This window comes from Eleutherodactylus coqui, chromosome 1, assembly GCF_035609145.1.
Source record: "Eleutherodactylus coqui strain aEleCoq1 chromosome 1, aEleCoq1.hap1, whole genome shotgun sequence".
NCBI lineage: Eukaryota > Metazoa > Chordata > Amphibia > Anura > Eleutherodactylidae > Eleutherodactylus > Eleutherodactylus coqui.
The window spans coordinates 318,983,430-318,999,425 of record NC_089837.1 but is presented as its reverse complement, the minus strand read 5'-3'; the positions used below and the strand labels follow the sequence as shown (position 1 = coordinate 318,999,425).

General features: G+C 41.4%; 1 protein-coding gene across 1 annotated transcript in view; it reads right to left on the bottom strand.

Annotated features, from left to right (window-relative positions):
• COL16A1 (collagen type XVI alpha 1 chain) overlaps positions 1–15,996 on the bottom strand; it is a 152,964-nt gene that overhangs the window by 92,089 nt on the left and 44,879 nt on the right. Inside the window, exons 9-10 of the mRNA XM_066586861.1 lie at positions 7,902–7,946; positions 693–728 (exon numbers count right to left, since the gene is read on the bottom strand). Of these exons, the coding sequence (XP_066442958.1) occupies positions 693–728; positions 7,902–7,946 (81 nt within the window). The remainder of the gene's footprint in view (positions 1–692; positions 729–7,901; positions 7,947–15,996) is intronic.

Here is a 15,996-nt window from a genome sequence, read left to right as displayed (position 1 = left end):
GCTGTAATCTCCTGTGTTTTCCACCAGGAGTTGTCTGCTCAACTGGGAATGTGTTTGGTGATTCTTATTGCATAAAAACTTTGCCCAGCTGAGCAAACATCTGGCCAGTCACATTCCATTGTTCTCCTGGAGGCTGAGTAAACACTGCATTCATCGAATATGCAAAGCAAAACAAAGCTATCTTTTAGCCCCTGGAAGCATTGAAGGAACTGCATTCAAACTGAAAGCATTTCCAACGACCAAATCATGGATTTTATGCCAGCCTAAAAGCTTTGGCTAACAATAATCGAACGAGTAGTGTACGACTGCCCGCATTTACATGTAACGATTATTGCTCATTTTCAGACATTTGAACAAAATTTGAGTGATAATTGTTGTGTGTAAAAGGGCCTTAAGAAAACATCCCAGCATTCCATTAACCACAGAAGCTCAATACCTAACAAGGACTGTGGATTGAAGAGGAGCTGGGAGATACCTAGTGACAGTCACTTCAAACTTGATTTTCAGCGTTAAAACAACAATATTTTTTAATTAAAGTATATTACAAGATTGACAAGAAACACACAGACAATTACATGAGCATATGTTGTCTAAAATGTTAGTGTCCGTTTAAAATTACCTACTCACTATAAAGGAAATTGAATAGACATGCATACAATGAGTACAGAGTAAATATTGGCTAGGTTACTTACATTAGGTTCTGGAAGCCGAAATGCACATGATGCACACTGTATTAAAAGAAGAAAAGATGGTCAAAGCTAGGCACAGAAATGATGTCCTATAAAATTTTCAGAACCTAAAGCAAAAGCGATGGGAGGTTTCTCCTTTCATGATAGATGAAAAAAAATTGGTCTTCTTCAGCTTCCGAAAAAGATGCCTTAGAGCTCATCTTATTAAGGCTAGGTTCACACTAGTTATAGTGTTTTCCATTGTTCAGATCCATCATAGGAGTCAAACAATGAAAAGCCTGAAGTGATAATTGTGGCACATGATGAGTATGCGCAGCACCCCTGATTGACCTTATTAACTATAATGGGGTCTATGAAGTATTTGTCATGCCCTCCAGAACTTTGTCTGGGATTTTGTGTCAGATATGCGCCATAAGTGCATGGGCCTCCGACACTGGTGTAAAGATAGCCTTACATGTATAAATATATGTTTGGTCAATATTCTCTAAGAGATTTAGACATCTACCATACATAAGAAGATGTTTTTACTGTTTTAGTAGTCAAACTATGGAATACTTTCCAGATGCTTATCCAATGTCAAATGGCATTAATGGTTATAATTAGCTCCTTCACAGAACAGGATTTACATATATGCCATCCAGTGTCAGTGAGTGTATGAAGCGGGCTCGGGAGCCAAGCCCACTCCTAGTGCGTGTTAGCTCTTTAACAGTTGTCAGATAGTACTGTGTCTGTATTAGGACATGCTCAGAGAGTCAGAGTCAAACATTGCATTAATGAAAGTTTTACACCTGACTATGACAACAACGAAAATGACACTGACAACAACTATGATGACAGTAACAATGACACTGACAACTATGAGAATGACAACAACAATGACACTGACAACGACTATGGTTGCCAATGATCAAGTTATTTCTTGGCCTGTTGTCAGTGCAGCAAGACTCATCATCATCACAATTGCAGCAGGAAGTCTAATAGGCAGCTTCTCACCCATTGATTTCAATGAGAGCAAAGCTGCTTATTAGTCTTCCTGCTCCGACTCCAATGATGACGTCTGGCCCCACTGCACTGACAGCAGGCTGAGAGATTAGTTGATCATCAGGGGTCCAGAGCAGCTGAACCCTATCGATGTTTAACTCTGACTATGAGCAAGTTACACATGAATTGAGTTGATAAGGCAGCTAGGAAGCACATACATTGAGGCTTATGTACTGAGAACAGCATTTCACATGCCGTTGTCATTGCTGTTGAGTCAGGTGGAAAATGTAATGTTTGACTCCACACGTCCTAATATGAACACTGTAGGATAGACGGTCATTAATTCCATTGTCTCTTCTTGTACCTTGCACTGGCAATCCCTAGAGTTCTGATTTATACAGGAAAAAAGTAATTTGTAATTTAAAAGATTTATAGGCAGACCATAACTTTTTATTAAAAGTAAATCTATAAATTGTGCCCTTCCCTCAACGGCAAACTAGGCAATCACCTATTCTTTCCACTGTTCATTTAGCCCCTGCATCTTCTACATACATTCTTGGTCCTTTCACAAAAAGTCTTGATGTGATCCAAAAATGTTCACAGATTCAGGATCCTGTGTGAGTAATGTGCAGAATTTGCTCACAATGTGGACATACCCTTGTATGACCCTTGCAAATACGGACAAAAATATTCATCTAAGCTATTGTCCTGACTGCTAAGCATGGCCTGAATTAACAATGTGCATCATGGAAGTAAAAGTAATCTAAACAAATTACTGAGTCCAAAAAGTAATCAGAGTATAGAGTTTATTGAAACGGTATTCATCAGGCAAATTAAAGAAACAATGAAGTTGTGCCGACGGCTGTTTTCGGCAATGTTTGATTGTTTTTGAATAAACTATGGGGGATATTTGTGAAACTGCCTAAAACAGAATCTGACTTTCTTGCCCATAGCGACCAATCACAGCGCAGCTTTCATTAGTGAGCTGGTAAAATGAAAGATGATCTTTGATTGGTTGTCAGGGATAACAAAGATAATTTATGTTTAAGACACTTTCATAAATCTGCTCCCATGTGTTTATATTTAGGTTTTGAACTCTAAAATAAGTTTTTTCATTCCAAAGGTTTGTGCTTTAGACTATGTTTACACAGTACTAATTTCTGTGAAACTCCACGTCAGAAATCAGTGTTATTGCCACAAAATTTTGATGGAGATTTTCACTTATTTCAGTCTGCAGATCCTCACGCAGATTTAGCCAAGTCAATAGGAAAAATCTTCCTGCGGATCTCACGTCAAGAAGTGACGTCATTTCTTTTTTTCTGGGACACTGATGTAAAATTTACAGATGGAAAATGATGTGCTAAGTAGAATATGGCGCGGATTCCCATTGAAATCAATGAGAAACTTTAGGACAGATTTGATGTGGAATCTGTATGGCAATGGCGCTGATGTGGCGTTCAATCTGGGGGCAGGATGGGGGCGGGAGCTAGTATGCTAAGCAGTCAGCAATGGGAGGGGGCGCAAGGCAGGGCGGAAGCTTAGCAACTAGCTGTCGCCCCGTCTCGCCCTCTCCCATTGCAAACAGCTGGCAAGGAGCGGAGCGCAGGAGGGAAGGGAGAAGGAATTTAGCAATCACACTGCTAAACTCACCGGAAGCTGTCATAGGCTCCCATAGCAGTCTATGGCAGCAGCCGTATTTCAGCTGGGAAAGATAGTTCCAGGAAATGCGCTAATTTGGCCAGCCGGGCGCTTTTATGTGGCTGAAAATCACTTATCTGATCTATTGCATTGGAATCCAATGTATCAGATGGTAGCGTATATCGGCCAGCCGTGAAAACGGCGGCCGATATACGCTCGTCTAAAAGAGCCATAAATTGGGTATTGTCACATTTGTAATGACCCATGTAAAAAAGTTAGTACATTATTTAACCCACATGTTGCATGTAGTGAAAAACATATTTACAAATATGGAAAAATAGCTGATTTTGCATATGTTCCCTCACAAAAAGGTAATAGAAAGTGATCAAAAAGTCATCAAGAAGTACAACGATGAAAAAAAAATATGTTAGGGTTGTTACAGTGTGGCGATTGGAAAAAATAAAGTACATATCTTTAAAAAAAAAGTGTGAAAAAGTTGCAAAAAACGTCTGTATAAATTTGGTACTGATGTGATGGTACTGACCTGCAGAAGTAATTTAGCTAATTTTTATACTGCACAGAATTGCAGATTTTGTTCATCTAGACTGTAGTAAAAATGGGATAAAAAGTGATCAAAATGTTATATGTTCCCAAAGATGGGATCAATGAAGACTAAGAGCTCAGTCACACAGGCGCATCGGCACCCGTACACAGGCGCCGATGCGCCCGTGTGACTGAGCCGTTACTGCAGAAAGAAGACGGCCGTACCTGAAGACGGACATCTCTATGCAGCGCTGATGAAAGAACACATGACCGTCAATGGAGCCGGTCACATGTTCTTTCCTCCGGCGCTGCAGAGAGACGGCCGTCTTAAGGTACTGCCGTCTGCTACATGCAGTAACACGTGCGCCGATGTGACTGAGCCCTCAAGCTCATATCGCAGAAAGTAAACCCTCATATAGATCTATCAATAGAAAAATTAAAATGTTATGGTTTTTGGAATGTGGCGACACAAAAGCAAATCTATAAAAATTTAAAAAAAGGTTTTTTTGTAAACACAAAAAAATTGATATCGCCAGAATTGTATTAACCCTGAGAATAATGTTATTACATTATTTATTCTGCATGCTGAAGACTGTATTCAAAATAAAAAAAAATGGCAGAATTAGTTGTTTTCCCAATCCCCTAAAAAATGAATACAAGTTATAATAATAATAATAGCACCCCAAAATGGGATTGTTAAAAAAAAAACAACTTGTCCTGCAAAAAACAAGCCCTTGAATAGCTATGTCATTGGAAACATTGTGACTTTAGAAATACAACATTGAAAAAAACTGAAAAGCTAGTTGGTCATTAAGGCTCAAACAGGGTTCGGTGCTACAGTCATGAGATAACAGGGAACACAGAGGAGCTTTTTACCATGGGGCACAAGGCTGGGCTTTATTACCATGAGGGCTTATTGCTGTGGGGCACAAGGGGTAAGAACTCTTCATGGCATACATAGAACACATAAGACCCCATAGCAAAACTCATAATGGGGTTCTCCAAAAATGTATATATAATATATTTATATATATTCTACATGGTGATTCTCTTGATAGGAAACCCAAACATTCCTCAACAACATTTTAATTTTGTATGTAGTTCACTATAAAAATTGACATTGACGAAGATTTATGAAAACTGTCTAAAAGCAAAACTGTCTTTGTTGCGCATAGAAACTAATCACAGAATAGCTTTTATTTTTCAAGAGCACTATGAGGAATGAAAGCTGAGCTGTGATTGGTTGTTTCTGACAGTTTCTCTTACCATGCGATGGTTGCTGGTCCTCCCGGGGCGGCGGTGTGCGGGGTGCCGCGGTTGGGGCGCGTCCCCTGGCTTGTTGTCCAGCTGCCGGGGGCGCGGGTGCCTGGCTGGCGTGGGTGGCGTGGTGCTGGTGGCGCGCGGCGCCGTGCACGTGCGCACCTATGAGTGCAGCTGCCATGCACGAGCTTCCTTTTATTATGTTCTATTGGGAGTTGGCTGTCTCCCTCTCTCCACCCCTGGGCAGAGGCTTTTGTTTAAAGGTCGGGCAGAGACTTGCAATCACTGCCAGTTATTGGTTTCCCTCAGTGTGCTAGCTAGTCTGCCTCTGTTGGTCTCCTCCCTCTGTCATCTTCTGTTATACCTTTCTATTGTCCGCCAGGTTTTTTCATCTGCCTCAGTTCTGCTTAGTATTGTTCGTGTTGGTTAATTACATCTGCCTTTTCTGTTGGTATTCTACCCTTTCCATCCAGGTACGCCAGCATCCCTTTTTCGGTCCCTAGTGAGAGTAGGGACCGCCACCTGGGGTTAGGCAGGAGTGGAGGCAAGCAGGCAGGGACAGGGGTTGTGGGTGAGATCTAGGGCTGGCGTATCAAGGGTAGTATACCGTAACACTTTCAGAAATCTCTTTTTATGTCTATCGAACCATCATACCTCTCAATGAAGTAGACTCTACACAGGATGTTGAGACACGACCGCCAAACAGGCCACAAAGGTGCTCATTCAATTGAACAGTATGTGTTCATTGTTCGTGAATATTGGCGATTGGCTTCATAGTGGGTTAAACAATGTCAAAGGGTATTTTGGTCCCATATTCTTTGATCAAACTTACCATAGAGGTATACTTGAACATAATCAGTAAATTTATGAATGAGTTGACAGAATTAATGCAAGGTTACTTTCAACAAGATGGTGCAAAATGCCATACATCTAGTGCAATAATGAAGGACATTGAAAGTTATTTTTGTGACCAATTAATTTAGAAAAATCTGTGGCCGTCAAGATCACTAGATTTGACGCCATTGTAATTCTTTTTGTGGGGTTTACTGAAGGGCCATGAGTACATCAATAAGCCATGAACAATTGACACCCTGAGGGCTTTAACAGATAGCATTAATACACCTGCTGCTACGGAGCGTATTAGCGCATGAACCAGGTTTTTGTTTTTTTTTTAAACCTATTCAAATGCTATTGCACACGAGTTTGAGAAAAAAACTAGAAGATAGATCCTGCCCTATGTTTCTCGCACGTAGAAAAACTACGTTTGAAAAAAATAGGGCACTTCCTATCTTTTCTCGCGCGTAGTATAAACACGTGAGAATCCTGCTAGTGAAAACTAAACCTATTCAAATCAATAGTTTGGTTTCATCCTGTTAAAGACACATTACAACAGGAGGGTGCTGCCATGTCACATAGGCAGATGTCTTCACCAATATGCAGACTCACATACTAAAGCGCTTAGATGCTGGAGGGAGACATTTTAAGCATATGCTCTAGGCAGACCTTGTTTTACAACAAACAAGGTACATAGATATCACTTTTCATAGGAAACCATACAAAAATTTTAAAAATGATTGAGGAAGGCTTGGATTTCTAAGCAAGAGAATTATCCTGTATAAGACAACTTTTATTACATGGTGGGCTTATATACAGTGGCTCAGTTTAGTATGCCTCCTAATAATGCAGTCACCAAATAAAACTTAGATACCAGTTCTACACAGTGATAGTGATTTCAGTGCAGTTACCTCCAATGATCACAGGTGATGTCTTCTCTGATTGGATACATCTGTTTTAGTTTTTCTTCTCTAACGATGCCCAGGCTGCCATGAAGATTTCTATCTCTGCACACTCTCTTCATCTGCTGCTACCATGAATGCCCCTCTCAGTGCCCCCATATTACTAGTGTTTCCTCTGTGGCTCATCAAAGTAATAGTGCTCTCTATATGCCCTCACAAAGTAACAATGTCCCCTCTGTGACGCCAGTTAGTAATAGTAAACCCCTCTTTGCCCTCCTTAGTTAATGCCCTCTTTAGTAAAATCCCCCCCTTTGTTCGATAATTAGTAATAGTGGCCTCTGTGCCCTAATTAGTAATAGTGCTGCCTGTGCCCCCTCTGTTTCTTCTGAACCCTGGCCAGAAGTAGAATTATTATTACTCAGTTCTGTGCTCTGATGCCGCTATATGTGTACAACCTCATTCTTCTCCCAGCTCCTGCTCTTAGAGTACTGTGTGTTAGAGCTGGGAGGCGGAGTTAGGTTGTACATAGTGCATGGCGTGAGACAGCAGGAGTGAGTGATTATGATTCTACTCCCAGTCAGGGTGCTGAAGCCAGTTATGGTGTGTGGTCATGCAGAGCTTGGGCCATTCGACCTCAGGCCCTGCTGCACCACTATCCACATAACAGCTGTGCAGTATGCTGACATTGATGGAATGCTACTGGCCAGTTTGGAGCGTTGAGGTGAAGAGCTGGCTTGCAGTGGAGCAGGCAAATGGGAAGAAAATGAGCTCTGTGAGGAGTAGAACAACTGCACTGAAGGAAAACAGAGCAGTATGGGTGCAGCTGCATCCAGAGAGATGGAGCATGATAAGAACAAGGTTGGAATAAGTTTTTATTATTTGTTGAAGGATAGAAAAATCCCGATTCCATTCAAAACACTTTTGACCCTGCCTCTGATATTATTATTTACAGTGCATACCGTCTACAAGTTAGACTCTTTGACTTTACATCTGTATTATCTGAATTCTGCAAATGGATGATGTACATGCATGTTGATGCAAGTAATATACTCACCTCGGGCGGAAGGTCTACAGACATCCCATGAGAAATCTTCTCCCCCTACATGTGAAAACAAAAGATATTAAAATATTAGTCCAATACTCTACTGTTGGTGAAAAGGAGTGATAGTCTATGTTGAATAATAGCATTCTGGTGATATGACAGTCTGTATTTTGTGAGTGAACTCACAAATTAAAATATTTTTCATTCCTTTCTTATACTTCATTTCTGCTTAGGAATGATTTGTGCCCACACACAAGGAACAAAATATCCATTCTTCTCTATTCTTGGATGCTGTCTACTTGCAAAGAAGCAGGACTCTTTCCTTCCTTTTTTTTGGCTTTATAAGACTCTCCCGCCTCTTGTCAATTCCGATCTCTTCACCCATATTTTTGGCAGAGACTGACAATGGAAAATATGATCTATTGACGCAAGTAGCATGAATGGGGTTCTTCTAAACTATTACACACAGGTTTCCTGCTCTCTATCATAAAGAATGGAAATGTCTGTTCTGTAGGCTACTCTTGAATGATTTGTAGATGGAAGTTTGAAGATGATCATTTTATCTACACTCTTTACAAAACTCTGCATGCAATTACATCTGAGGCAGATATGCAAATGATTACAGTTGTAGTCTGATTAGATGAACGTTCTTGCCACCTGAAGTCCTAAACATACTTTCACTCTTGGCCTTATGAAGATTCTTTCAGATGCGACTTATGTCTAGTGGACCTCTTTTTCTGCTTGTGTACAGCTTGTTGACCACTAGACATGCCACTACAATGCAATCAAAAAGATTTCCCCCAGTCAACAGAGTTTTAGAAAGGGAATACAAGAAGCTGCATGATCGTATCAAAGAACTGCCCACCTGGGCCTTTCTGACCACACTGTTAGGAGGTGTTGGGACCAGTGGATGCGTGAGGGCTCCAGTAGAGAGGATTGTCTGATTGTCCGACAAACACGAGCAGCGCTATCTATTTAATTGCCCACCATCCAGAGACAGGTGGCATTATCATTACAGGCCCCTGTATTTGTTGGATCCATTTCCAGGCAATTGGTTGAAGGACATTTAGTCTCACTGCTGCCTCTGTTTGCAATGGTGTTGTGAACGACAAAACTGGACTGCTATGGAGTGGAACTGGGTTGTCTTCAGCGACGAATTTAGGTATTGTTTGGGCACTGACAATGGCCATATTCGTGTCCAGGAGATCTAGGGGTGAGCGCTTCAATCATTCCTTTGCTGTAGATCAGCACACCGCCCCCACTGCTGGTGTCATGGTCTGGGGGCCATCACATATGACAGTTGGTCACCCCTAGTAGTGGTATGAGGGATAGTGACAGCTCAGCGATATGTTCAGGACATCCTGCAGTGTCCTTTCATGGCCGGACTTCCAAGAGGCATTTTCCAATAAGAGCTTCCCAGAAATGTCTCCACAACATTAACACACTTGCATGGCTGCCCGATCACCAGGTTTATCGCCAATATAACATGTATGGAACTATCTGGGACGCCAACTTTGACAGGCCACAAGTTTGCATGCTCTAGGGGCTTAATTAAAGCAAATGTGGACTAATATGCTGCAGGACACAATACGGAACCTGTATGCCTCCATGCCTGCCCGGTTCCAACCCTTATCTGTGCTAATTTAAGATCTTTGTGAATGGCAATAATCATGCATTTACTGTCCAACCTACTGAATACTCAGTAACATAGGTCTTACAGCACGTATTAAATTTAGTACATAGTAAGTATGAGGATATTTGTATAAGTTCATAACTCCTGTTCATTTCTATGGAGAGAAGATATACTTGTTCAACCACATTTCCATTGAAAATGACAAACAGGACCCACTCATTCTTGAGACCAGCGTCCCACCAATCTGACCTTCATAGCATACCATTAAAGTCTACTGTCACATATGGATTCCTTGTGCCTATTAAGTCATCGGGCCCTGAGCTAGTGCATGACTTTTATAGCTATAGTTGCAGCCAAATAAAAATTTCATTATAAAAACTTGATAGCGACAAGAAAAGAGTAGGAATTCTATTCATATGCCAAGCACTTTAGATAAGAGCGCTGTATGTGGGTTGAATCTGCAACCTATTATCCAGACAAAATGGAACCAAATGAACAATTATGCAGTTATTATATAACATGTTAATTATCTCCCTGTGCTGAAAAGTGTCACATTCTTTTATATATATAATTGAGGTTTATAAAAGGCATCACATTGGAAGAGTATTAGATTTCTTGTATTACTAATGTCTACTGGTTTTTCTAATCTTACACGTTACAGGGATTCACTAGCATATTTGGTACTTACAACTACTAATGGCTCTCCTATAAAAGAGTGAATTGGCGAAATCGGCCTCCTTGCTGAACAGAGGTCCAGTCCTTCTCAAATTGAACTATGCTCCGAGATCGAAAATAGCATTTAGTCTGACCAACTGTCATTTACACATGAGTGCTTATTATCTTTAAATGCAGTTTGGCCACTTTCACAGGTCAGTATGAATATTTTGTCATTTAATATTACAGAAAAAGTTGACTAAAACTGCAGTTCCTATTAGAGATGAGCGAGCGTACTCGGATAAGCGGTACTCGCTCGAGTAATTGGCTTTATCCGAGTATCGCTGTGCTCGTCCCTGAAGATTTGGGTGCCGGCACGGAGCGGGGAGCTGCAGGGGAGAGCGGGGAGGAACGGAGGGGAGATCTTTCTCTCCCTCTCTCCCGCCTGCTCTCCCCTGCTCCCCGCTGCGACTCACCTGTCAGCCGCAGCGGCACCCGAATCTTTAGCCCCGAGCACAGCGGTACTCGGATAAAGCCAATTACTCGAGCGAGTACCGCTTATCCGAGTACACTCGCTCATCTCTAGTTCCTATACATTTTAGCAATTACCGAAACAATGGTAAATTAGCCCTATAAGGCTATTTTCTAAAGCACCAATACGGACCCCATTCAGAAGAATACATGAACGTTTTTTTTCCTGCATCGCAACGCCCTACCTTTGAGTATGCCCTTGCATCGCCCATTATTCTCAATGAGGCTGGCGGCAGCATCGCACCACATGCTAGGTGCACGTGGTACGATACGAGGTTTCCCTATTTAAAACAATGGGAGGATCACTACTTCCCCAAAGTGATGTGAGGCGGTTTTGATATAAAAACATCTCGCATTTGCGAGGATATTGCATGTTGGCGAGCACCATATCACAGCCTGATATTGCACTCAGCAGTGGGAAGTTAGCCTAAGGCTAGTTTCACACGGGCGATTGCAATCTTGCCGTGAGAAAATTGCGACAAAATCGCAAGTTTCTTCCTGTGATTTTTGAGTGTCAGCGCTGATTTTTCTCACAAAAACATCGCTGACAAATTCGTGCTTTGTGATGCGATAAAAAAGAGGCTCCCTAGGGAAACATGGGAAATAAAAAAACAAGAGCATATCGCTTTTTTTTTCACGCTGCATCATATGAGTGAAAACATCGCAAATGTGAAGGAGACCATTGAAAAACATTGGTTTCATAATTCTGCGCTTTTGCTCACTTTTGCATCGCGCAATATCATCTCCCGTATGAAACCACCCTTAGGGCTCCTACCCACTTGCGTCTTTTTAGCACTGCGATATTACTGCGAATGTCAAGGGGACTTTCTAATGTTAAAAAGGAATTGCACAGAAATCGCAAAGCACAAACTTGCGATGCATTTTTTTAACACTTGAAAGTCTCATTGACAATTGCGTTAAAAAAAACGCAGTGATATTGCAGAGTTAAAAAAACACAAGAGCCCTAAGGTGCGTGTGTAAACTACATGTGAATAGGAGCCATTGATGTCAATTGGTTCATTCTCATTAATATGTTTTGCGCACACGGAAAAAACAGGACCTGCTCTATTTCCCGTATTTGTGCAACAAGGGCCCTACAGAAGTCTATGGAAGGTGCGCAAATGTGTAGTATGCTGCTCAATTTCATGAAAAAATAAACCCATCTGGACATCTTGAGGCTAAATAGGCTTTTAAATCATGGAAGGGATGTGTCGGCACATGGGAACTGGCTCTGCATACACAAAAATTATAGTACTATGCGCAAATCTACCTCATCAAACCTTGTTCACTGCATAAATATGTTGCACCGAAGCATGCGTAATTGTGCATACAGTCATCTGAAGCTGCCCTAAAATGCATTTCCGGAATTACACTCCGATACCCGCATGTCTAAGCACCCGCTTGTGACAGCGCCTTTAGTGTATGTTCACATTTCACTGGTTTGCTGCAGATTTTGGTGCAGTTCTGCTGCATCATTCATTATTTCACTTAAATCCAAATTGAATGGGATGTGGCAGATCTGCCCCTAAATCCACGCCAAAATCTGCAGCGAATCAGCTATGTGTGAACGCATCCTAAGGGCAGCTTTACGCAGGAATATCGTTCACCGACGTGTTTTTATTATTTTTCTTTATTATAGTTTGATAAAGGATGCTGTTGTCCAAAATATCGCTACACTTTTTTCAGAAAAATTATGCATCTGATTACATATGGAACCTTTTATTGTGGATTAAAATATATTTTTTTGTGCATCCTAATCCCAGAAGTCTGTGGTGCATTTTTTTAGACATTGGGTGATTATAGTAAATGTGACAGTGCGTGGCCTATGCCTCTTAATGCTGGGCCCACTTTTTGAAAAAGAGGAGTACAGTATAAGTGTCAGAGAGGTTACAATTGGCTGAGCCATGGTATTGATTGGCCAATTCATAAATCCCGCCTCCACAACATGATGACTATGATTGGTTCTTAAGCGCTGCTCAGCCAATTAATGCACTGCTGGATGAACCAATCACAGCAATTGCATTGTTTCTTCGAGCGCTGCATTGATTGGCTGAGCAGTGCTCAAGAGCCAATCAAAGCCATAGCTTCCTGGAGGTGGGATTTATGAATCCCGTAACCAGGAAGAGATCTTCTGTAGGCGGCCAAGCACTGCAGGAAGCCTGCTGGAGCTCCGGAGAGCAGCGGAAGGGTGTGAACCGAGCCTGTTGGGTAATGTATTGCTTTTTTTAATGTAATGTAGCTAGGGCTTATTTTTGAGATAGGGCTTATATTTAAAGCCACTTTGAAAATTCAAAGAAATCAGGACAGGGCTTATTTCAGGGTAGGTCTAATTTTCAGGAAAACAGGGTAATTATAATGACCTTGGAATACTATAAATTCTACAATATGTTTACTTAGTATATAGTATGGTATACAATCCTATACATCATAGTCTACCAACTCTGATTTATCTATTCTACATCATCTTTTCCCAATATATAATAGAGTACACAATGCATTATATTCTATCTCTTTAAGCAAGTAGTTTCCTCCTTGAGCTACCTTAAATCAGGCTCTTCCTTGGCACAATTGCTGTGCATATTAAACTCAGGAAATTACATTTCTAGGACAGCTTTATCAATTTCATTGCAATTTCTGAAGGCGTTACTGGTGAGATTTTTTTAAAGATATAGATCCGTGGTAAAAGTATAGCAACTGCCTTGTGAAAAAATATATGAAATGTTTAGACTTTCTATGAAAATGTTATAGAACTTGCAACTAAGTAACAAATTTGTCATTCAAAACCTAATTCTAAATACATTAACTTATTGACCAAAGCGAAGATATGATTATCCAGAAATCCTTTGTGTTCCATGGAGCATTAACTTCGCAAACTGACTTAAAGTGATGTGTAAAACGGCTGGGTAATGCTTGTCATTGCATTAAAATACAACTCATGCCGTCTGGTTCTAGCAGGGGGAGGAAGAGCACAGTCATGCACCTATTACTCTGCAGAGCTCTCCAGTTTCCACTCTCACTGGCGTCAGGATAGGAAAGACAAATGTGTATATTTTTCAATCCTATTGCTCTAGTCCAGACACAAATAGGCTCAAACCAAGGCAAATATTCGAGTCCCATAAATATATTAAATGCCAAGAACAAGACTAGAATGTCCCAATTCAACGGTTGGTCTGCAAAGGGAAAGTATTGAAGACATCGTATTCTATTACAATAAGTAACTTTACTGATAGCTCCCAGAGCCAGCATCATTTTATTGTGTTTTATTTCTGGTGGTACAAGGTTGCCAGGAATTATTCAATCATTCTATCCAGCTCATTTGTTTCCTTTCCCTGGCTAGTTTATTAAACCGTATTCTCAAGCACTCAAGATAAATGATTCCTGCTTTGTCAGCACAGAGTTGGATCACTGACTGGTGGATTCCCATCCAGCCCTCTCACCACTAATGGTTTCTGAGGTTTGCATAAAACTTTTTGGAAGCCACATAAATCCCTCGCTTTTATATCATCGCTCTTTCACCCTCCCTTCCATTTTCATTTTGCTTCCATGCTCATTTTTTATATTCCTTGTGTCTGCGTGCTGCATAGAATCGCGCACAATATGTTCCCAACACAAGGCTTTTGTTTACTGTATGCAAAATAAAAATGGAACAAAAGCAAAAGAATCAGGAAAAAACTTTTAGGTGAAATTCACATTTTCAGAGACCAACAAAAGAGGGGCCGCATACAATATATGGGCTAATTTCATGACAGTGGGCAGCTACACATAAGACCAACATGTTGAAGGCTTTCCAGGAAAAACCTTACTGGACTTTTGAGACATGGATGGTAGGAACTAGAGATGAGCGAGCATACTCGCTAAGGGCATTGGCTCGAGCGAGCATTGCCCTTAGCGAGTACCTGCCCGCTCGAGACAAAAGGTTCGGGTGCCGGCGCGGGAGAGCGGTGAGTAGTGGCAGTCAGCAGTCGGGAGCGGGGGGGAGAGAGGGAGAGAGAGATCTCCCCTCCGTTCCTCCCCGCTCTCCCCCGCAGCTCCATGCCCGCCGCCGGCAGCCGAATCTTTTGTCTCGAGCGGGAAGGTACTCGCTAAGGGCAATGCTCGCTCGAGCAATTGCCCGTAGCGAGTATGCTCGCTCATCACTAGTAGGAACCATAGGCCCTTATGGGTGATCTAATAGACAGTTAGGAGCACTATTATTTTTTAAAGCAGTAGGCTTGCAGGGTCCTTGTACAGATTGCATACCACTGGGCACAACAGAAATACTAAATGACAAATTTGGTTTATTAGTTTTCAGTGGACTGTAACAACAAAGCATTAAAAACGTGAATAAAGCAAAGTAATCAGTGAGAATGAGAGTATTTCGCTTATTACACTCTTAACTAGCAATTAGAACTTAATTTGTAGGTTTATCTTTGGAGAAACTACATGAGTACATTAGAGGACAAGTTAAATAGTACTTCACTGATATTGTGTCATTATCAGGATTGTTCCCTTTAGCAACAGAAGTGTTCTAATAAGACACATTAAATCCCTTGCAGTCAAACTGGCAAACTTCAATATGTGTTTATTCTGAAACGCCGCAGTGTTTCAGACTAACATTTACACGATGTGTCCCAGGTTCATACTGTCCTTGGTCCGGGCACCGGCGGGCTGTGATTGAGATTCTTCAGATTAAATTTAACCTTTAGATGAAGGAATATCTAGGTAAAGGTAAAGTTCCCTGGTGCAAGCACCGAGTTATGACTGACTCCTAGGGTGACGTCACATCGTAACGTTTTCTTGGCAGACTGCTTTTGCAGAGTGGTTTGCCATTGCCTTTCCCAATTTTCCATTACCCCCCAGCAAGCTGGGTACTCATTTTACTCAGGATGGAAAGCTGAGTCAACCTTAAGCCAGCTAACTGAACCACATGGGGATTGAACCCACAACCTTCAGGTCGTGAGCGTTTCTGCTGCCTTAACACTCTGTGCCACCGTTGTGCAAGGTTTTCTGTATTTGGCACATGATGTGCACACATGGCGCCAAAGAAACCCAATTAACTATAATAGGGTCTATTGGGTTTTCCTCATGTCCTCCACCATTATGCCAGACATTTTATTGTTTTGAGGACATATCAGTCACTGTCCTTAATGTCATCTATAGCTGACACTGTTATGGGAAATGACTGAGGTATTCACTGTTATGAGGGGCTTCTGTGGTAGACGCAGTTTTAATTATCCTGTGTGGCTGACACTCTTATGTGGGCATATGTGGTTGACATTGTTAAAGGGATATTCCATTTTTTATTTTCTT